A 24,271-nucleotide genomic window follows, 5' to 3' on the forward strand; every position below is an offset into this window, starting at 1 on the left:
AAATGATACTAGCAAAATGATTTAGGATTGTTAACAAAAATTTGGCTGAAATGAGGGCAATTGACGGTAAGACTTGTTTGGAAAGTTTGTATGGTAACATAATTTCCAGCGTAGCAAAGGAGAAAATATCGTCGCGCCAATGGCGTAAATATCAGCTTCGACCTTTCTGGACTGGCGTCATATAATGGTGTCACAAGAAACATGCATGCAAAGACTAGTTTCATCTCTTGGCAGATGTAACTTAACAATGGCACAGATAAGCCGGGCGAAGCCAATGGCTTTCAAATCAGCTCCATTTATTTAAATAATTAGCTGTGGCCGTAGGCACCTACTTCTGAAAATATCCGGGGAAGGGAAACGTTAATGGTATCAAGGTAATGGCTAGGTTTAAAGCAAATTCTGTGTATAAGCCCACAGCAAGGATTCCAAGGCATTTAACTGTGAGTTTGCACACACCACGACACACTCATAAAGCAAGTTAAACAAAACACGTTGATTTAGGCCTTCACTGTATCCAATTCGTCAAATAAACCATTCTTAGGATGTTTTAAATCAGGGGTCGGCAACCTTTTGCTAGTCACGGGCCAAGTTTCGAGTGTACAACTCTTTGGCGGGCCAGAATTTTCATTAATACTATAATTCACACTCACTTCAGTATATTACGCTACACTGCTGCAATCTCAATCATACCAATCACAAAAAGAGCAAAATATATGTATTCACACTTCAACAACACAGTATTAATGTGACACTCGATGCTGCTTGCTTTGTGAAAGTTTTTCAACATCTGGTGACAAGTCAGATGAAGCAAGAACCAGAACATTTTCTAAATGGGCGTCGGAAATGCGTGATCTTAGCTTTGTCTTCGTGAATTTCATTGTTGAAAATATTTGTTCACATGTGTACGTGCTACCAAACTTCGATGCCATTTCTTTTGCATTGTTGGTCAAGCTGGGATAAAGACCACTTTCAAGGAGGTACTTTTTGTAAAAGTCAAGCAGCGATATGCCCTTTGTATGAAATTTTGCCTTCAATTCGTCACTGCATTGCATTTCAATAAGGTCCATTTGAAATTTTTCGGGAATGGTATTGGCGTCCATATCAAACGGAGTACTGAATAGCCTGAATTTATTTTGTAGAGAACGAATGTCGCATCTCTCTTTGTATCTATAACCACTAGTCTAGTCTACTCTACAAACAATCTCGTACTTAGTAGGAGATACTAGTCTACCGCCTTCGCACCAGTTTTATGGCGTAACCATAGACTAGTACGACGTACTTATGGCGTAACAATACCACAATTTTTTCAAACAGTGCTAACACTGCAGTTGGGAACTCAATAAGAAACGGCGGGCCGTATTCTTGTGATAACTAATTAATATGTCTCGGGCCGGACGATTTTGCATGGCGGGCCGGATCCGGCCCGCGGGCCGTAGGTTGCCGACCCTTGTTTTAAATGATCAATTATGACGTCGTAACACACATTGTTTATTTAGCTAATACAGTAGTTTTGAAACTGTTTATTGAACGTAATCTTTTAATCTTAACCTCCAGCATTCATCTATAAATGAATACTCTAGACAAAATTTAAAATGAGGTGATGTATATCTCATGGAATTATAAGGTTAACAGAATATCCCTCCATTAATTCATTTTACTCGCTCATTACATTCAACTCGGAACCCAATCTCACCCAACATGAAGTCGAAAAGTTCACTTACCTCTGTCATAATTGTGAGCGCATATGTGAATGCTACTTTTCCAATAACAATTTGAATTTTTGCGCCAGTTGCCCTTCTTTTTTTGTTAGTATTTTTAAGTTGTTTGCTTTCTGTATTGTAATTGCTTTAAAACGTGATTTTAAACTCAGAATTTTGCTGTTTTCGTTGAATTCTTAAAAAAGAAAACAGAAAAGATATTAAGATATAAGATTTGTTGTCGGAAAATTTCCTGAAGTGTTTGATCAAGAAACGCAAATATGCATTACACAAAAAAATTACAATTTGAAGCCAAAAAAATAGAGTGAGATTCTTTCTTTACTCCTTCTTAATGAAATTTAAATTAATCTTAGACAGTGCGGTTATATGCTATTTATAAAGCGAAGAGCGTAATTACAATGTGCGAGTAAAATTGATTTGAAACTTTAAAAAAGAGAGCCAGATGATAAAGTTTTAGCAGCGGAAAAGTGTCGACTGTTACATTTTGTATAAATACAATGCCTTTGATTGTTTGTCGATATTGAGCATTGATTGACGGTTGTGGATTTGGATGTTTTTTTATCTTTAGTTGCTGATGTTCTTTAGCAGTAAATAAAATGATTCGCTACTTTTGATTTCTCCAATGTATTCTTGTAACCTGGTTTTAACATTTTTTTGTGTTTGTCAAATGTAGAGGGCAATGGGCATGACGTATGCACTCCAAATGATAGGGGCCGGACTTTTGTTAGGTGTCTGCATTATTGTTGTATTTAAAGGAATAAGTAATGTTTGATGTCTAATGAGTTCTTCGTAAAGATGAGTTTCATGTGTAAATAAGCACATGTTTAAACTATAAGTCTATAACCTATACAGTAGCCTACATATTATCAAGCAGTAAACGGCAAGTGGTTGGAAGGCACATGAAATGATGCCGAGCAAATACCGAGCCAAAATACCCAAAGCATAGACCTACAAGTCAGACATGTGAAAACATTGTCTCATCAACAACAGAACCTAACAAGCAAACGTATTCAATTCACTTTGATTCAAATTCACTTGAGGATTAGAAGCAGAATAATTTTGGTGTATGCGGTATAGGCTTATATGTCAAATATATGCATAATGGCAAGAAAAAATATTTATCGTACATCATGTTTGAGCATGCTATAACAAGAATAGCACATTACTTTTCGTTCCCTGCAAACAATGGCAAAAATTACCAATTATTAGTAGGCTAGGCACCTTTGCTTAGAATCAGCGTAAAATATTTACAAAAAGAATAAAGGTTATGGTTTCTATTCGAAACATATATAGCTTACTATACGTACATGTTTATTTTCTAAAAATGCCTTTTTATACGGCAAAAATTCGGCAGAGCTTTAAGCCTAATGAACATTTCATGTCTATTTAATACTGGTGCAAAAATTGTTGGTAAAACTTTTACTACCACCTGAAAGATATTGATTAAAAATTTGAAGTTACAATTACAATTACACAGTTTAATTTACAGACTTATTCAACCTTTAAATCTATTGAAAACTGAGTGCACAGAAGATCTGTCCCAGCATGTCAGTGAGTGCAAAGTAACGCACTTTAAGTGTGGCACTGAAGCTCATGAAAAGCAGTATTAAGTGCACCTATGCTAAAGTCTGCAGTCTGGATCTCAAGGGCTCCTCTTAAGCTCATGGAAAGCAGTATTGCGTGTGCCTACTCCAAACTATGCAATCTGTGTCTGACTGGAAAGTATGGCAGTTTTCGGCGATAAAACGTGCGCGCAAAGACGCAAATTTCGGCATGCAGTAAAGTTTCAATTCTTTGTTTGGCATTAAAACAACCCGTATTTGTTTATTCATTATAAATTGGTGTAAAGATAAAAATGTTTGGTGTATACACGTTGATGAATCTCGTGCGTGCAAGGACCACACTTTACAGCACTCTGGAGTCTGGGTAACAACTAGGACGCCACTAAGCTCATATTTACGTACTAGTTAAATGCACCTACAGGTATCCAGTTCAGAGAAATTTATAGCCAAGTCTACACTAGCCTAACCAACATACGGACGGATACGGTTGTAGCCGACCATTTGCCTAGGCCCTAACCTGATGTACACCAACATAAGTTAAGTGAGATTTAGGCTTCTGACCGTGATCAGAGAAAAATCGTATCTCATACGATCGTGTGGCATCATAGAAATCTAAACAATTTGGAAAATCATTTTGATGTCTATGTGTCCAAATTTAAGCCTTAATTATTATTAAGGCTTAATAGCATCTTTAAAATTCAATCTGGAAACTCTAACAGGGTTGTGTAACCGAGTTATTAGTCGTTGTCTCCAGTCGCAAGTTAAGTCATTTAATTTTTAAAATTCAAATCAAGTCTAGTCTTTTGGAAAAATTTACTCGAGTAAAGTCGCGTCTTAGAAAAAAGTGTATGATATATATATATATATTAATTAATTAGCAGTAAGAATAGCAGCTAAAAAATAAATTTGAGAGTAATGGAGACCGGGGCACAAAGTGCATCAGTCACGGCACACATTGAAGCAATTAACCGGCCTAAAATTAAAATAATTGGTGAAAATTTGTGGTAATCACTCTTGCTTAACATGACAACGTAAAAGTTTTCTTTCCGTAGGCCTTTAGTAAAAGGGTAGACGACGCAACTGGGCTAAGCTTATGGTTCAGGAAAAAATTGCGAGTAAAAAGTTAATAAAAGTCGTTAAACAATTTTGATTATTTCTTGGTACATCTATAAATTTATTCAAGTATGCATGTGGCTGTTGGCGCCAGGTCACTTTTAAATAAAATATCGCTGCAATAAACGAAAATAATTTTTTGTTGGAGTGTTCCGGTGTCCACTAGCAGCCTGACCCTGTGTTAATTGAAAAGGACACGCTTTCATAACGTAAGAATTGAAGTCAGGTTTTCTAATAATCATGCTACGAATCACTATCACTTGACGTTAATGTGCAAACAGCCTATACCCATTAACCAGAAACCCCACATTAATGACCTCGGTAACCATAAAACCCTGAAAACCAGAAACCTCACATGTGCTTTTAACAAATTAAAATTACATTATAAGTGTAAGTGTGGATGAATATCAATGAAACCCGAAACAAAATTTGTTTCAGATAGACTTGTGTCAATTATTATTTTCGTTTGCAGGCTGGCAATGGTATTGTGACGGTTACGTCACGAGTCACGAAATGCTGAAATTTTATTTTGGGATTTTGCAATTCAGTTGTTGACCGGACTTGAATTCTTCTTAATGACGTCAGATAAATTACCTCGCTTGAACTGGTGTGCCATATAAATACCGTTGTAATGTTTGCAATCCTTCCCTTTTTACTTTTCTCACTCACTTGTTAAGACTGCGCAATGACGTCAGATAAAGTGTGTATGAATATTTTTCTTGGGAAAAGGTAATTTCAACTTCCCATGCACCTGACACCTGATGTTTATCAGATCGCGTATTTCAACTCCCCATCTAAACACTATAAAAGCTTGCGCTTTAGTCAGTAACCAGACAAAGAGAAAGAGATCGCTGACCGAATCTCTGTCGGACTCGGTGAAAACGAACTCTTGTAAAATTTGTAGAAAGGTAGTTTCCAAGATGCGACTCGCTTAATAATCTTGCTTTAAAACGTGTACATAATTTCAAATAAACGCATTCATTTGTAAACATATACGTTGCAATATGTCGTCAACTGACAGCCACAGTGTTGGAGTATTCTCACAGAACGCAAGAACTATAAACTTAGGTTCTTTCACCAGGTTATTCTAGTGAAGAGAAATAAATCATTTGTGCCCCACCAACCTCTCCAAGTGAAACGTAATACATCATAAACTGGCGTATAGTAACTAAGAAATTTGTGTTGTCTCTTAGCTGCGAAAAGTGTCATTTAAAATGTTCAATTAAGCGTACAAGTTTTCCAACCATAATTATGCAATTGCAGAAACGCACGTATTATTAGGAAATTATTGGTGACAGATTGTGTTTTTATTTTTAATGCTTTGCGACGAGCGATTGCTGTAATAGTGTGAGTTTAGATAAAAAGTTATAGCGGATTTAAAATAAAACTATCGTTTGTTTAATTGTAGCACCTAATCTTAAATAATTTAATTTTAATAATTTTTTTCCGGCCGCTCTTATTAAAATATCGCAGCAGCGTTTGAAAACAAAAACTAAACTTTTGTAAAGCGTGAAGCTTATTCTGGACGGTTGTTTGGCTTATTATGTAGTTAATTTACTAAAAAAGCTGTTACTCGAAAACCCCACATGGGCTCCCTTGCATTTCAAACATAGAGTGGAAACTTTATAGTGCTAAAAACTGGAAAATAAGTAGCCAAAAATAGCCAGGATAACTGATAAATACATTAGCGTGGCCAAAACGTGGTTTATTGGTAAACTTCACAAACGTACCAAGACAAAGAATCGATACCGTAATGTGTGAATGTGCATGGCAGTTCAGAAAAGTGCTCAAAAATACAAACACAACTGTGAAAAACATTAATTTTCTAAATGTACAAAAAATTACCGGCGATTTACAGGACGAACAATTCCGGCATAGCTGCCTGCAGGGGAGTAAAATTTATGGTTAGAACTTGAACGCGATTTATGTCATAACTTTTATACATGGTTCTACAAACAAAATCGTAGAACCTGCAAGTCAGTTTACACATAGTTTGTTGTATAAAACAAGCTGATTTGGCAAATAGAAAACTAATTCCACAAAAAATTGTGGATAATTTTAAGCGTTTGATTCCGCAGACAGAAAAGACATGGCTAGCACTAGATTACAATCAACGCTGTAAAACAACAAAAACCATGCATTAACCAACACTTAATTGCCCCTATGCTAAAGCCGAACACAGACGCGCAAGCTAAATTATAAAAGATACAAAAACGGTATAAAAACATTTTCTTAAATTACAATGCAAGGATTACTTACTCAATTGCAATTTAGTATTAAGAATACAGTAGCATGAATGTTTTGCATATGATTATTATCCTGCTTTAATAACTCATGTATGTTGGACACATACCACAACATTCAAAAACGGTGATACCTAGTGAAAATAGTTAATAGCAATGCAATTACATCTATTCTATACCTAAAGGTTGGCGACGTCATTGACAAAAATTGTAAAGCGCGCAAGTTATGCTAGAAATGACATAGCACTTGAACCAGATGACGGCGTTATAATAAACATATAAAACGATAATTACCAATAGTGTTCCATTAAGTTACATACTGTGAAATGCTCTGGGCGAAATAGGATCAGAACAAATTAAGACGTTACAGTAAATGTTTAAGCGTCTAGACATCGATGGCGGTCACCAGATTTAGGTCGATGTCTTTCTCTTTGATGGTGTGTAAAGGCCAAGTTGCAAGGACGCTTTTATACTACATAATAGCAAAATGTCTGGTGAAAATAAAAGCTATTATAGCACAACGTTTTGGCTTGGGCAACAGTGGAAAACAGAAATACAATAAAATGCTACATTATCACAAATACATTCATACTTTAAATTCAAGTGATATTTTTCTATCCTAGCTCAGTTGAAATATGAAAGCAGTAGGTGGAGACATTCAAAATCAAAAATACAGACACACATTACAAATGCAGCGATAAACTCATAAGGCGCAGAAAATCGTAAGGTACCAGCACGCTATTACAACAGTGCAATGGTATAGTTTAGTAGCGCAAAGTAACGTTTAAGCAAAGAGGACATTGAATATGTAGATTAAAGGTTTGACCCAACACATACGAGGTGGTGCGACAAGAAAAACAAACCGCTGCGCTGTAGATATTATATCCATGCAAGTCAATAACTACAGCACCTTCAAAATGATAACAACTGTCAGCCACTATTTTCTTTGATTAAACTTAATATTAAAAAAGGATAGAAAGACGCAACATTAATAGATTTTTAGGCAAAAATACTGTTAGTATATTGAGCAACAGACAAGATCATTATATTTCTGTTACAGATGCATGATACTGATTTCAAGCGTCCGTCCATTTCATAGCACAATGTTAACAAAATGTCGGCATTGGATGGAGAACAAAATAAAAAACAAGAGTTTCTTTGCAATTCTCCTAACGTCGAAGCCCAGTAGTTAATAATTAAGTGGTACATGTTCTGCCTTATCTTCCATTTATTTGAAGCTGGTTGATCAGAGATTGGCCGATGGTTTTCCACCTGTGTACATTGGATTACGGAATGTGGAAGTGGCCTTTTTGAAAATTGGATTCTCACCCTAAAAAAATTGATGTCAATTGAATTGAATAATTCTTTCTCTAACATTCACAGTTTTATAACAGAGCTAAGTAAGTTTTGCATTACCCCTTCCCATTTTGGATTCTGTGATTCTTTCTGGAAATTTTTAAATTCTCGAGCATCTTTAATCGAAGTCAGGAGCTTCCAAATAAGCAAGATAGCAAGACCGATACCAACAATTGCAGCAATTATGCCAATGATTATGTACATTGGGTTTGCATACGCCGCACATACTAAATAGGATACGTAAATGTTTGAAGGCAGAACTCTTTATATTTTCTTTATAAACACTATAAATCTAAATAAACTAAATATAAAACAAAAATGTACAAAACGATCACTGTAAACAAACAACGGAATAGATTCTGTACTTGTCACATAATTTATGATCCAAAAAGTCTTTAGCAAGTCCAATTGGGATTTAGTTTTACACATAAACCAGGTGCTTGCTGGGTAGTGGGTAGTAACGGGACGCACTAATCACCATGAACTAAAACGTCATTAAGTAATTTTGGTAATTGCCAACCGACTTAAACCATTTAACTTTGTGGATGAGAACTGCTGGGGTTTCAACTTAGTTTTTTAACTGTCTAATTATTCGAGAACAGGATTTAAAATTTTATTTTTGAAATGAACTATTCTAATATATTTTACAATGGTCAGGTCTTCTGTATTGTGCATCCCTAGACACCTACAACGTTGGACATTGATAACATGTCAGTCGTTTTAACATCAAAAATTAGTCAAAATTTTGCCAATATTAAGAATTTTGCACTTTTTTCTGGTTCCACATCGACATAGATTGTGCCATTTTTTTCTGAAAAGTAAACCTGGAAGCTGCAGTCATCAGTTTGGTCAGTGAAGCGGCAATCTTGGTCATAATCACTTGCTTCATCACCAAGCTGGGGATGTTCAATGGCCACAGTGTTAATGTTAAAGTCAGTTTTGAAGAAAATCAAACACTAACGCAGTACAATATACAAATTGGAATAGGCCACCAGTATCTAAAAGAAGTAAACTAAATAACGATACATACTCCACTTAAAATATAATATGTTTAATTTATGTTTTGGTGAGATTGCATCTTAAAATTGGTTAACTTATATTTTGAGTTTGGTATATGGCTGTATACCTAACCAACTGGCAACATAATTAGTATACAAAGCTGACAACAAAAAGCTATACTGTACTACTATATGGAAGCAAACCGTACAATGGTGACGTTATAGTTTTGGCAGTTCTTTTCACATTCCGCATCATTGTAATTGCCAGTATGGAAAGCTTTACACTGTATACAGTCACGATGAATATCACAAATTACAATTGGCTTTGTTTGACAGTATTGACCACGAAACTAGAAAAACAATATAAGTCATAAGGCAAATCAAACGCATAAATAGTAAAAGTACCAAACACCACCCTGAAGAAATATGTATAATGTATATGTGCTAGATATTTAATGGTATTATAGAATATATTAATTACAGTTTTAGTTATCTGAAGTTCGTAGAATCAGAGGCAAATACTTGTGATAATGATAATCTACCCATAACTTGTGGCATGAATATTTTTTTGACAAGTTTCAAAATAATGAAGGCTAGTTCATGCCTTGAAGCAACTCTGACTTAAACCAAATTTAGCATTAATGATATTGCAGCATTCGAGTAACATATAGCAGTATACATTAATTTAATAGGCATTTTTGCAGGAACCAGTTAAGATAGGTTAAATAATCCTTAACTTGTGACAAAACAATAATAGGATCTTGTACCTTTGCACCACCCTGGCCAGAAAAGCAACTGCAGACTCCGCATTCACATTCACCATTACCATTGCAAGGCTGTGTGCTGTCAATTGCATCTGAACTTGTATCAAAGCATTCTGATGTGTCCAAAGTACATTCACAAGCTTTTCCTTTCCAGCCATCATTGCATTCGCAATTCCCGCAATTACATGTACCAAGATCTACAGAAAACAAATAGTTTGATCTGCACCGATATCTTTCATGGTTGTTTTCCTGTACAGAGTGATTTTGGCTTCTTTCAACACCTTGTGTGTAAAAAGCATGAAACAGTGACTTTTCACTTACTGTTGCAAATTTTTCCTGATACCCGATCACATGTTGTGTTGTCACACTCACAATATTTTCCATCTATTTTTTTCTCAAACTCTTGCCTTCAAACAAAATTACGACTTGCAAAATTTATCATTTATCGATTTACAAATTATTTGAATACTGTTTGCTGATGATATTTTGAAAGCCCTACGGAAACAAGAAAAAGCTTACATGCAAAGACATTGTCCGCACTGGCATTCGCCTCTGTCACTGCAAACAACCCCAGTCACTGGATCAGTGCAATTAATTAAATATGATTCTACTCCTTTTAAGTCTTTCTGATCGCAAAAGCAGTCTATTCCGGTAAATCCAGGATCACAGACGCAAGCCCCACACTCATATTTTCCGTGACCTTAACACAAAGTTGCTGGTTGAGTAGAAATATGAAGAGTACATACAGTACATATCTGGTGTAAAATATACCACATTCATGTTTTGCATACTTCAACAAGATACAAAACAAGTTAGTTTTTAAAAGTTTAAAATGCATGATTTATCATGTTCATAAAATGAATCCAAATCAAGTCTTTTAAAGGTATTTACTCAAAAACACAATTAGTGAGCCAACTTGCCCACATACACAATTTTAGTTTTAAGAAGAAAAAAGAAGAAAATCTCAATTCACCCGAGCAGTTATGAGCAGCTTCAGTTTCATTACACTGACAATCACACAGCGAGGTTACAGTGATGTTAACTCTGTCATTATAACCATAAGGTGTCACATAAAGTTCAACAGGTTCAGGCAAGCAGGTATCAACGGAGAGTGTGAATGTGAAATTTACCTTGAAAAAAAAAGATACAAGATTTATAAAACATAACAAGTTGATCAACTTTATGTGATTTAAAAATGAGAAGTTTTTTAAATAAGCAAAAACATGTTTATCGTTTATGCAAATTTCCTACTGCAAACAAAAAAGTTTCAATAAAAAATAAACTCTACGTCATATTAAATGTTGGCTTCAGTTTAAATCAAATTATATCAATGTTGGAAGCTGCACGTTTTTTTTTTTATAGAATTCACTAAACCACATATGGTACATTACATTTAATACTAATGTGTGGTAATAGTCATAATAAGCCCTTGAACATATTCAGTGCATGTAATATGTTACTACAGGAAAGCAACATATTAAAAAACCAAAGGTTTGCAGGTGGAGAAATGTTGCGGTTAGATGTTATAGAAGACGTATTCATGTTCCATATTTATTATCTGAACACAGCAATGAAAACTTTATACATGTTTTGTTATACATTTTTCACTACATACCACGTCACCGAGCTTAACGCCGTCACACTTTAGCCCTTCCATAGTTGAATTCTGGCAATGAGCCATTTGTTCTGAAACTTTTATTTCTTTCGGGCCCTTAACTTCCAAAATAACCTGTAACAGCATTTGTAGTTTTTACTTCATCAACTGTCTGTTTATTTGGCAGTTAATGAACATTAAGACTCATCTAACATATGACTCTAAATAAAAACCACGCAACTAAATTAACATAAAAAAGTCCAAGCAGGCAATTTACAGATATTTATACGTATGCCAAGTCGTGTGGGTTGTTCATAGTTTATACTCATTGTTGCAATGGAATGTATTCGAATGCCACCAAAGCCATTCCTACCTGGCCTTTGAGATCATTATAAGCGTTCTGAATGAGATCAATGATGTTAGACGAATCTCCAGAAAGCTCACCAGTAACAGACTTCGGAATCATTTTTTGAAGATTCTAATTTCAACAGAAAATTTTTTTTGAATAATCCAAGAAACTTGATTAATCACACATAAATGTATGGTCAGACTTATATCTCTGTTAAATGGCTTCTTGAAATGTATTAAAAAACCTACTGCAGGGGTGCATAACCTTTTAGCTATTGCCGGCTGCACTATTGACTTTATTTTGCTAACCGGTCACCAGTCAGTCAAAGTTATTTTTTATGAATTTCGTATTCTAAAGGAATATGATTTATAATCACGAGTCATGGTTTTTATCACACCACACTACTACAGATTGTTGATTCTTCGCACACAACTATTGCTTTCATATTCATCCATTGGCTGCATACATGTTCACTATAGTCTGCCTATTCACTCTATAACAATTTAGTGTCACAATCGGCCTTTGTTACGCTTTGCGTCGCCTCGCTTAAGATCAGCTGCTGGAGGCACAATTCTGCTTGGTCTGTTATATAGAAACCTTGCGTTTAGTCATTCTAGGTCAGTTTCAAAGGCCAAATATCTTTGCGCAGTAGCGAAGAGTTTTATCAATGCACGGCCACCATAACTTATATTTTAACATGCATGTGCACGGTCACATAAGTTACGATCCACAGCCGCTTATGGTCGCAGATTGAGAAACGTTCACTCCTGCTCAAAAGCATATTCACTGTTGTTTCAATAGTTTTCAAAATGGAAAAAATAAACAAATACTCTAAAATGCCAATTTTGTAAGAAAATATTCATGTAGTTGAAAAGTTTCATATTCAGTTGCTTTACCTTGTATGTTTTTATAACAGTTGATGTAACGGCAAAAATTGGCTGAATGTTATGATCAGTAATTTTTTTAACCAAGTGCCCAATTGAAGGATAATCCTATGAAACCAAAAAGGTAATGATTATATAATATATTATAAAATGTTACCACCACTAATAATTTTTAAACAAAAGACTCAACAAACACAAACCATTTCATTAGCTTTAAAATAATTTCCATCATTTGAAAGATAACACTTTCCATCGTTAGGAAAAACAATTCCACCAAGTTTACCGTCACCAGCATAATGGAAGCTAGCATCAGTTGAATATACAAGTAAGTGGGTAGCATCTTTTCTCCATTTAATAGATTGCTGCAATAAACAAATAAAAGTTAATGTTTGAGCAAGTTACACACTAAAGGCAAATGTATGAACAGTTTAATGTGCAGTTTTACGTTTAGTGTACACAAGATGTTCAAACTAGTGTAGTTTTTGTTTATTTATTATTTTGTACACAGGGTAGCGTTTCTTAATCCATGGGTTACAAGGCGAGGATTGTACTATTGGGTTGTTTTATAAGTATGCAATAGCTTGTAAGCGGCCAGAGTTGTTACACTGTAGTACCTATGCAATCCATAAGTAAGTTTATTTTATTTTTTGAATTTCAGTTGTGTCGAAATACATTGCAATTGCACTTGGGCCATAAAAATTTTGTTAAGAAAAAGTTACCGTAGGTAATGAAATAAATAAATAAAAAATAAATACGATGTTTTATGCTTGCTGTGTGTGAATCCAGCGTCAGTCTAAACACAAAAGGTCACCTGGCAAACAATGGCCTGCATCATGGCATCCAAACCGCCTTCTGGGTTATCAAGGTTAGATGAGTGAGTTACATTGTTAACAGAGGTGACAAATGATTCTATTTTGGGGGTCAATGGCAGGTCGTTGTGGAAACTGTAGGTTGGTTGGCATGGACTTAGATCATCACAAGGATTACGTAATCTGTAAACAAATTCACAACCTCAAAAATAAAACTTCATAAACATTAAAAGTGAGCCGCAAACATTTTCGTTAATACAATATTATCTAATAAAATGCACAAGAATTGGCACAAGACAGCTTACCTTGCGGGAACAGTTGAAATATATGGAGACACAGTTTTATCAATAAATGAGCCAAATCCTAAACGAAAATCTCTTGTGATTTCCTGCATCTTCTGTCCCAGCTGTTGTCCAAGCTTGCGAAGTTTTTCCAAATCATCTTCCATTGACTTTGAAAGATCGAGCAAGTAGTAGAGATCTACTGGATAGTCTTCAGCTTGTTTGAACGCCAAGTTAATGTTGACAGGATCGCCTACAAAAAATGGAGCAAACTTTAATTCATGATATTATTAAAACTGTAAAATATTCAGCTTCACTAATCTAGTGCATCAAAGACCATCTAGCTTAGCAGCTTACATAAGCTTTGCACAAGTTAAATCTCTCCATATATATATATATACATTTTGTTTTATGAGACCACAACATGCAAGATATAAGCCACAATTTTTACCAGGTCTAAGGTACACATCCATAGTCTGAGGCTTCATTTGTGTTGCTTTTCCCACTTCTGATTCACCCACATTGGAAAGTTCATTATTCTCTGTAAGTGGAAGTGGTGTCAAAATATATACAACTTGCATTTGGTTTAGTATACCCTGATTTTGTTGAAAAGGTTTTTACTCAGGGTAGTAAATGATGAAAAAGCTCTTTTGTGCGATTACCAACTTACGGCCTGGTACACTTTTAGACTGGGGGTTAGAAATTGCTTCAGGAGGACACTTTTCAGACAGCAAGTTTTCTGGTAGATCACATCTTGATATAACTACATTAGGATTGTCTGCATAGTCCTAGACACAGATTAAGCAAAAAGAGGTCATTTACACACGACAAGTCACAAGACAAGACAAATAAAATAATTTCCTAAGTTCTGTACAGCTTGTAAACAAGTTATCGGAACAAAATATACAAAAATATTCATAAACTTTTCCAAGCAAGCTAACTTCATTAACTAAAGAAAATTCGGGCTAAATGTATTGATCTCGAGATATACCAAAGTGAATTATTCATTGAGACATTTACTACTCACAGCCGCTTGGCACCAAGCACACCCTGGAAGTGCGATGCATTCACCACAGGATTTTGCTTTACTTTCAGTACACGCATTATTTGCTCCTGTAGATGCAAATACAATCTTCAAAATGCTTCCATAAACACATTACACTTAAATAGAATATGTAGTTCCAAAATTGTGAATCTAATTATAGTCGTGATAATATGTTTAAACATGATAACAAATTATATGTGTATTATGTATATATGAATTCTGTAATATTTGCCGTATGAAATGGCTATGCCAAACAACAATAAACCATTTACTAAATCTCAAAACACAGGAACACATCCCAGCATATTACACTTTAATGCATAAATATAAATACATAACAAATATTGGCAAGGTTTATATATTATTTAAATAAGCGAATACATTGTTAGTTGATTAAAGTATTAAGACAGGACAACATTAACAAGGGCTTACTGCTATATTCTGTACTCACCTTTAACCACTAATGACAAACTACACATCAGAAAACAACACAAGATATATTCCTTCATTATCAGCTGATGCTGAGTATAATATTTTTAAAAACCCTAATGATCTTTAACCTATGTAAATATTTTTATAGTGTATAAATGAAAATATTGTATATCTATATCATATATAACATACATGAAAAATAAAATGGTATAAACTCGCATAGCTATGATACAGCAAACACTACATTTGTCAGATATAAATTCAACCTACCTTAACTACATATACTGTAAAGATATGGGCGACTTACCAAGGTTAATAGAAGGATCTATTGAGATGTATAGCCTTAATATGGCAACAATTTATTATACAAATGATTTCCGGCAAATTAGTAAGTTTACTTTTATGACACACTAAATTTCCTCAGGGCTAAAACATTTATGTTGAAATGATACTTTATGAAGCACAGGGGTGGGTAAACTAAGATGGTCCCAGCCAAAGAATATTGTGTCAGTGAAGCTTGTTACCATGCTCGAAACTCTTATTTTCTGGACATTATCAAAATTCAAACTACTTTACTAAACTTAACAATATCACTATCAAGCTATCAAAAGTGTATGGCAATATAGATCTAATTGAAAAAAAGTAAGTAAAACTGTTTGTGCCTTGCAACTTTCCTTTATCATTCAATAACCAAACACACTCATACAAGTATTTCATATCAATACATAGAAAGTATAAAAATAAAAAGCTTCATCTTGACATGTAAGACATCTGTTATATATACTAAAAACATAGCTGTAAGGAAAATAACTGGACGTAGAAATGGATGATTTCCAGAATAATAAGTTATACTGACAAATTAAATACATGACTTTAAAACATTCTAGTAAGCTACCCCCTTTTTCCTTTTTACAATATTGCACCTGCCCCTAAATATAACTAAGCCTGGGGTCTGTTTAACATAAATATTAAACAGAGCTGGGCAGCCGCGCTTGCGAAAAGAGCGTTGCTCGTGCTTACGTTATTCTATAGAGAAAAGAGTGCGTTTGTTATGTTGCTGATTATACCGCTCATTTTGGTGGTTAAAAATATTGTCACCCCATCGCATTTTTGAGCACCAATCACATTCGTATGTTGCAAAAGTTAAATTTGCATTGTAAAACGTGTGTCTAACTGCAACTGGAATTGCTTATCATTATTTGCTGTAAATGTTATAGGAAATTTCATGGAATCCCAGCATGTTTAAGAGTTTTGTTTTGGTCACACTTGCCACAAATGATTAATAGACGACTAGAGTATTACAAGCCTTCTGGAATAGTAGATGCCGATGTTCAACAATTTAAAATTCTTCACTTTCAAATAGTGTTGTAGTTAATTGAAAATAATTACGAAACTTACGTAATGAAGCAGCTTTTACGAAGGTTTACTACACATTACATAAAATGTTGATGCAACGCCTAGAATCCAACACAGCCACTGACATGCTTTGCGCGGGGAAACTAATGGCATTCCAGCCACAGCATTGTTGATAGTACCAAAGCAGTTTCAATTACTGCTGGACTGTGCTAAAACCAGGTGAGAGTATTTCAAAAACAATAAGTAAAAATATGAGCAATGGGCAGAGAAAAAGCTGAAAAACAAGGGAGAGGATAAAAATGCTTGCCTCTTGTCATTGAAGCGTCTTAGAAAATGCATGGTGTTGCATGTTGGCAATAAAACGAAGTTATGGTTGTTTTTAACCAGCAAAATAAATACACAATATTGGCATTATCAGCCGTGGCCATCAATCCCTTAGAATGTATTTGATGGTATGTATATATTAAAATAAAATATGTGTGGTAAATAATTTCTGCCAGAAAAATTCATGAATATATCCAACGTAATCTATATGATATACTCTATTAAATTAATAACAGTACTGGTTAGAAAAAGTTTTAATTACATAAACAGAAGAAAAAAAAATTTCAAAATTTTTATAGTTGCTGAGCATGCAGGAAGATAATGCTTTCATAAAAGCTTTCTGGTAAATGATACCATTATTTAAACGGTTTTTATGAAATGATTATGGTTATACAAACCAGTTATTAATATTATGTAAAATATAGGCATTTTTTGAATTCTGAAAATTCTCATTATATTGTTACTAAGCATGGAAATATAATTTATATATCATATAATTAACACATTTATATACAATCATAGCATAAAAATATATACCAGTAGTACAAATATCAAAAAAATAAATGCATGTCAAAATACAAAGCGGACCAAAACCATTACAAATATCGGAACTAATTCAACATAAAGAACTTCCTACAGGGCATTTATTGTTTCCTGTATAATCAAAGCTCTGACTCTACCAGCAATTGATCTCCAACAGCAAAAAAGTTCAAACAAATTGGTTTTACATTCAAACTTACATCAATCCGGAATGGAGAGCTTACATTTCAGCACAGTGAGATTTAATTAGAATATCTGTTTTATATCATGACAATGTTTAAAGTATTTAATTTCAAGCCATTGGTTTGCCCTTGCAATATTTGTATGCTTGTTTCTTGTGACACTATTTTGAGACGCCACAGCAGAATAATAATATTTGCGCCTTCCGGCATAACATACAAACTTTCCATAACTGAAAAATATGACAGTTTTTGACAAGAAATCTTGTGTGTAAAGATGCAAAATTTGGTAGCATGGTATCCACTGAAGGCTCAAGCTTTAGTTTATTATTATAAATCGGGGTTCAAACAACATATTTTTTACCTAGTTATTATAAATAAGCGTGAAGATAAAAAACTTTGGCGTGCACGTTGATGGACCTCTTTCATGCTTGTGCTACACTGGAAACATGTTACATACCAGTATGGAAGCTAGTATTTTAGGACAGAGAAATTTACGCAAAAAAAATTCACGCCACACCAATATTGACACTCTAATTATAGTTTCAGCCACAACCATGCCTAGCCGAAATGCTAGTTTAATGAATGGAGCCAATTACCACAATTGGAAAACTAGTGGCTAATTTTTGTATGACTTGCTTCTTGTGACATGATTTTGTAATGTCACGCCAGAAAGGTTGAAGCTGATATTTACACCAGAGATCTCGGGTGTATCATACAAACTTTTTATACAGGCTCATATACATAAATGTAGAGAGAGAAACCCCATGCAACTGAAACGTCAATAGACTCAATACATCTGGCAATCAGGCCGTGAACCTGGACTGCAGAATATGCATTTATTTAGCAAGATCGTGGGTATGCCAAACAACCAAAAATAACAAGTGCACTGCGCAAAAATACTCAAATATAATGTAAGTGCGCACTTAGGTGCAAAAATTTAGCCTATACAGTAATGTGCACAGTTTGACTAGTAGACTTATTCAAACTTCTAACCAATTTAAAATGGAGGGTACAGAAGTTCTATTCAAGTCATTAAGTGGAAAATAACGCACCTTACGTGCGGCATTGAAGGTCATGAAATGAAGCATTGTGTGTGCATATGCCAAACTCTGCAGTCTGCCATATGAACTACGAGTTTATGAATAAAGTGCATTAAAGTTCCAAACACAACTATAGCAAGTTACAAAGGGCCATAAATTTATTACATCATAAGCATACCATGCGTACGACAGGTATCCAAGCCTATAGCCCAACGAAAACTTTTAAATTGCAAATATTTTTTTATAAATTGCACTCCTATAAAGTCTTTGTAGTCTAATTTACTAGCCTAGCCTAAATAAACCAGCTTACCGTATCGGTAATAAAAAAGAAGTTGCGAAACATGATTTAAAATCGTCAGCTGCAGTGGAGAAATTCGAACCTACTGACCCTTTAGTTTCTGAAAATAGTAACATAGCAAAAACAGCTTAAGGAACAAGTTTGTCTTGGCTATACGCAGCAACATCCGGTCTTTGTTAACACTACCAGTATAGGCCTATATACCGGTACTGTACACAGTTTCGCTCCTGCTTCCCTGACTGTCTGATGTCGTGATGTGATGAGCTTACTACGTAGAAATAGCGGTACTTTAGAATTCTATTCTATGCTATGCTATACTATACTCCTGCTAGCCTATGTGCAAGGCATTAAACCTACAACACAGCCCACATGCCAAAGACCTCCAAGTAGGATAAGCTAAACTAGTCAACTTTTTCCTGCCCCAAGCTGAGGCTTCACGCCCGAACATAATGACGTCATTAGTCTGTTGGTCTGTAAAGCCTGTCTCTTTCTTTTTTATGCCCATTTTCGTTCTGACTGCAGATTTTGTAATTGTGCAACAGAAGTTTAATGAAAATCCGATACAATAAATAAGAAAGTAATATATTTATTTATATACCGCACTACATTTTAATAAATATGAGAATCGACGAAAGTGTGGTATTGTTCACATTTCCAAAGTAGTATCTTATTTATTCAAAGAGAAGGCATTTCTCCTAACAACTTATGAATGCTTTATATGGCAACGCGTTAAACCAGACACATATGAATGGAACGCAAACGCTAAACGTCATGTTAAAACAAATATATTATATTAGCCGAGGAAGTTCGTCAAAGGACTTCAAACTGTATGGCAACAGACACATTGTGAATAAGCTGACCTTACAATGTGGCTGTCAGTTGACTACAGATCGCAACGTAGCCTATATGCGTACAAGTAAAAGCGTTTATTTGAAACTTTGTACACAATTTAAAGTAAGATGATTAAGCGAGTAGCATTTTGAAATTAAAAATTGAACAGAATACACCAAACAGTTCACAAGTTGTTTCTTGGTAGCTATTTAACTTTTCTTCATTGCGTAAGTTGTTATGCAGTTATTGGTCAATTCTTTGAATGTTTACCAGTTGTGGTTCTTACTTGGCAACCTTGCTAAACGTTTAGAGAAGCTAACTTCTTAACGAAGGTCAGTTGCACAGACTACACCAAATAGTTAACAAGTTGTTGTTTAGTAGCTATTTAACTGTTTTGCAGTGCATATGTTATCCTTATGTTGTTACGCAGTTGTTGATCAATTTTTTGATTGTTTACCAGTTTTACACTTGTTTCTTACATGTTTAACCTTTTTACACTGTATAAGCCTTTAGGGATGTTGCCCCATGTTCCCTCTTCCCCCTTAAACTAAGTTCTCCACAATCCAACATTCATTTGGTACTTATCGCCATGTTTGAGTGACTGAATCTGTGTTCTGAAGTTAAATATACTCCCATATTTACATTTTCTTCGATACTGATAAATCACAATACTTGTTTGGTGTGCATACATCCTGTGATGGGACCATCACGTTTGGTGCAATTATTTCAGGGGCAATTCCGTGGGTACAATTACTAATGGTACCGGCGGGAAGATAAGTAACAGATTTTTTATGTAGGAGATTTCTAACTTAAACTTTGTCCACAGCAGCCTTTTCCACAATTGTTTTACGTTGGTAATCGTTTAGAAAGACAATTCGGTTCCAAAAAGTTCTTCGTCATGCTTTTCACATTTTTTGTACTGCTTGCACCGGTAGCCCTTTTCATAGAATACCTGATGGGAGATAAGTTTGTGGAAAACTATTTTGCATACAAAACTTATGGGCTAAATAATAACTTATATTGTAAACTTGTGTGCAGGAGCTGTGTTTGCTGTGGATGTTCCGGCAGCCCGCATATCGGGGCCGATTTTTAACCAAGACTGTGACATTTTAATTTTTCTGCTATCCGCAGTTGGGCAGTTTACTGTATAGGGTTGGTTTTCGAGCTAGTAATCAATTAGTGTCACGCATTTTATAAGCAAGAGAAAATGCTTTTTATTTGTAAAATATAATAACCACCACTCGTTATATAGGCTACAATATAAACTGTTGGTTGACACCTGGTGTTTATATCAACGGACATTTAGCTGCTGTGTTTCTTGGTCTTAATTATCCAAGGAATTGTTAATTTAACATTAGAAACATCTCGATTCTCCAAGGTAAGATAAATATCGCAACATCTGTGACAAAAATGAGCAAAATATAAAAATTTAAACGCACAAGAAAACAAACTTGTTTGTTACCTGAAAACAACTAGATTGAATACCGGTTGTCAAGTTTCGAGAACAGAAAATTTGACCAAAATCCAGCTCAAAAAGATGAAGCAAAGCAAAAAATTTCTGCATTTAGCTTTACACATCTTATTCTATACTGACTGAAAGAAAAATGTTTTTCAGCAAAACATCGCATAATTAAAACATTAAAACATACGGAGCAAATCAAAATTTTATGACTTATTATTAAAATTATACACGGTTACTAAGTATGTATAGAATAATAACCACTATAGATTTTTTGCTTTTATTCTCTCAATTTGTTGTTTCTGAATGTATTCATATACTGTAGATACTGATGATGCTGTTGTAGTCGAAATACACATATCTATAAGAACACACTGAAATATGGTGGTCGGACGATTCAACCCACGGACGATTCAACCCCGGACGATTCAACCCGCGGACGATTTAACCCAGGACCATTCAACCTAGGACGATTCAACCCACGGACGATTCAACCCGCGGACGATTCAACCCGCGGACGATTTAACTCGCGGACGTTTCAACCCGCGGACGTTTCAACCCGCGGACGTTTTAACCTGCGGACGATTCAACCCGCGGACGATTCAACCCACAGACGTTTCAACCCGCGGACGTTTCAACCTGCGGACGATTCAACCCCGTACCATTTAACCTAGGACGATTCAACCCACAGACGTTTCAAACCGCGGACGATTCAACCCGCGGACGTTTCAATCTGCGGACGATTCAACCCCGTACCATTTAACCTAGGACGATTCAACCCGCGGACGATTCAACCCGCGGACGTTTCAACCCACGGACGTTTCAACCTGCGGACGATTCAACCCAGTACCACTCAACCTAGGACAATTGAAACAACGGACGATTCAACCCGCGGACGATTCAACCCGCGGACGATTCAACTTACGGACGATTCAACTCATGAACTTTTCACGTACTTATGGCTTAGGTTATCACCAAGTTACTTTGTAGCCAATTGTAAGCTTAATACTGGATAGTCTATACTCTAGAGTTAGGCCATCCTGAATAGGCGTGTACGTCGTGGTTAACGGTTATGGTACCATCATTGCAGTCGTACCGTATTTTGTTCAGGTAACATAAAAATTTAAAAGTGCACAATGATAGATCTTGTGCATCATGTAAGTACCACACTTCCCACTATGGTGCACCATGTCTTCTGAACAGGAGCACAATGGCATTACAGCAGGGGTGGGCAACATACGGCCCGCGGGCCGGATCCGGCCCGCGACGGGATTTTGAGCGGCCCGCAGACAGTTTCCGGTCTTACATGATAATGTGGCCTGCGGCCACATTCTGCCGCAATCCCTGTATTGGGTCACTGAATAAGTCCAAGTTTGCCAACCGGAGAAAGATGGCCATAAATCTACTTGTTCTGTTCGGGTCTACATACATTTATGAGCAAACATTTTCGACCATGAACATTAATAAGACAAAGCTGCGTTCCAATCTATTCAGGAATCCGGCCCGCCAAGTACTTCATTTTCTCATATCAGGCTCGCCGACCGAAGAAGTTGCCCGCCCCTGCATTACAGCAATAGAGCATTATTGGATATCGAATACTGGCTTCATTATGTTGGGCCTAGTGCTCAATTCAATCGTCCGCGGGTTGAATCATCCGCGCTTTGAATCGTCCGCAGGTTGAAACGTCCGCGGGTTAAATCGTCCAGGGGTTGAATCGTCTGTGGGTTGAATCGTCCGCGGGTTGAATCGTCCGCGGGTTGAATCGTCCTGGGTTGAATCGTCCGCGGGTTGAATCGTCCGCGGGTTGAATCGTCCGCGGGTTGAATCGTCTGTGGGTTGAATCGTCCGCGGGTTGAATCGTCCGCGGGTTGAATCGTCCTGGGTTGAACCGTCCGTGGGTTGATTCGTCCGTGGGTTGAATCGTCCGTGGGTTGAATCGTCCTGGGTTCAATCGTCCGTGGGTTCAATCGTCCGCGGTTGAAACGTCCGTGGGTTGAATCGACCTAGAACCCGGAAATATATCAGTGGCCAGATCCATAAACGACTTTTGGCGTTGAACAAAAGTGGTGAAATTTACACTACTGCGATTGTTGAAAGTCAACCCATTCGCAAGCAATCGCACCGACACAAAAATATCTGCTCTTTTGCATCGCCGTTTGCGATTCAAGGTAGCCTTGTGGATGATTTATGAACCTGACATCCCGGCGGCACCGCATGTTAGTCACGCTTGGACGGTAATTATGAAATCAACGAACAAATGAATTGTGACGAATGAAGTGATTTAACTTAAATTATTGTTATATAGCCTTTTATTGAGTACCGAAATAGCCAATCAAACTGATCTTAGTTTAGGTCACATATGATGAAGTAAAAAGCGCACCATAGCCTGGCGTTAGCGAGGAGCCTGACTGACAAATTTGAAAGTTGGCTAACTTCTTGTAAGTCTGGACAATTCGAGTGTACCAGCCATTTACTAGGCCTACTACTTACGGTAAAATTACGATTTTGCAAACATCTTAAAATTGGGCACAGTGGCACGCAGGCAGTATTTTTGACGCGTAAGCCTTAAGTTTGCAAACCTTGCAATATTACTGCATGCAATCATTCGCCGCTTGCAATCTCTAAAGGAAAGACTAGTTGCTGTCGCATCAAAATCCGACTCCATTCGTTACTTACATCGCAATAGCATAATAATGAACCATGAAAAATCTGCAACCACATTAAAATCTGTGTTGAAAAATTGTGCTGTTTGGGAATTTGCGAAGCTAAATGCGACAAAAGAAAATATGTTATAAGTTTTGAAAATGATATTCATTTCAATGAACACATTAGCAGTTAGGGCACCATCCAAATTTTCTAAAGGCCAACGAATAAATACATACACTAACTAAAGGTTTCTGTGGTTATAGGGTGTGCCACTGTACATTACTAACTCGTCACCACCTAGCAGCCGCCAGGTTCGGCACAATTAGCCGCGAAAACCGCCGTTCGCCGTCAATGATTCACCATATTTTGCCACTTGGAATATGTATTGCCGCGGCAATTGCTGTTCGCGGTTAACTCGCTATGTGTTGGGGCGAAAATAACCGTTCG

The 24,271-nt window shown here is 36.0% G+C and overlaps 1 protein-coding gene across 1 annotated transcript; it reads right to left on the bottom strand.

Annotated features, from left to right (window-relative positions):
* Nucleotides 1–6,077: 6,077 nt before the first annotated feature.
* Nucleotides 6,078–15,305, bottom strand: LOC143470482 (integrin beta-3-like). Its single transcript, XM_076968648.1, has 18 exons — nucleotides 15,168–15,305; nucleotides 14,699–14,784; nucleotides 14,342–14,459; nucleotides 14,123–14,212; nucleotides 13,696–13,924; nucleotides 13,393–13,573; nucleotides 12,782–12,943; nucleotides 12,594–12,689; nucleotides 11,722–11,826; nucleotides 11,370–11,483; nucleotides 10,728–10,884; nucleotides 10,274–10,454; nucleotides 10,076–10,161; nucleotides 9,758–9,951; nucleotides 9,200–9,340; nucleotides 8,762–8,888; nucleotides 8,053–8,219; nucleotides 6,078–7,966 (listed from the first exon to the last, which is right to left on the bottom strand). Exons 1-18 carry the CDS (start codon nucleotides 15,223–15,225, stop codon nucleotides 7,883–7,885), a joined length of 2,376 nt encoding a protein of 791 aa, XP_076824763.1. The 5' UTR covers nucleotides 15,226–15,305; the 3' UTR covers nucleotides 6,078–7,882.
* Between the last annotated feature and the right edge of the window lie 8,966 nt (nucleotides 15,306–24,271).

Source organism: Clavelina lepadiformis, chromosome 9 (genome assembly GCF_947623445.1).
Source record: "Clavelina lepadiformis chromosome 9, kaClaLepa1.1, whole genome shotgun sequence".
NCBI classification, from domain to species: domain Eukaryota; kingdom Metazoa; phylum Chordata; class Ascidiacea; order Aplousobranchia; family Clavelinidae; genus Clavelina; species Clavelina lepadiformis.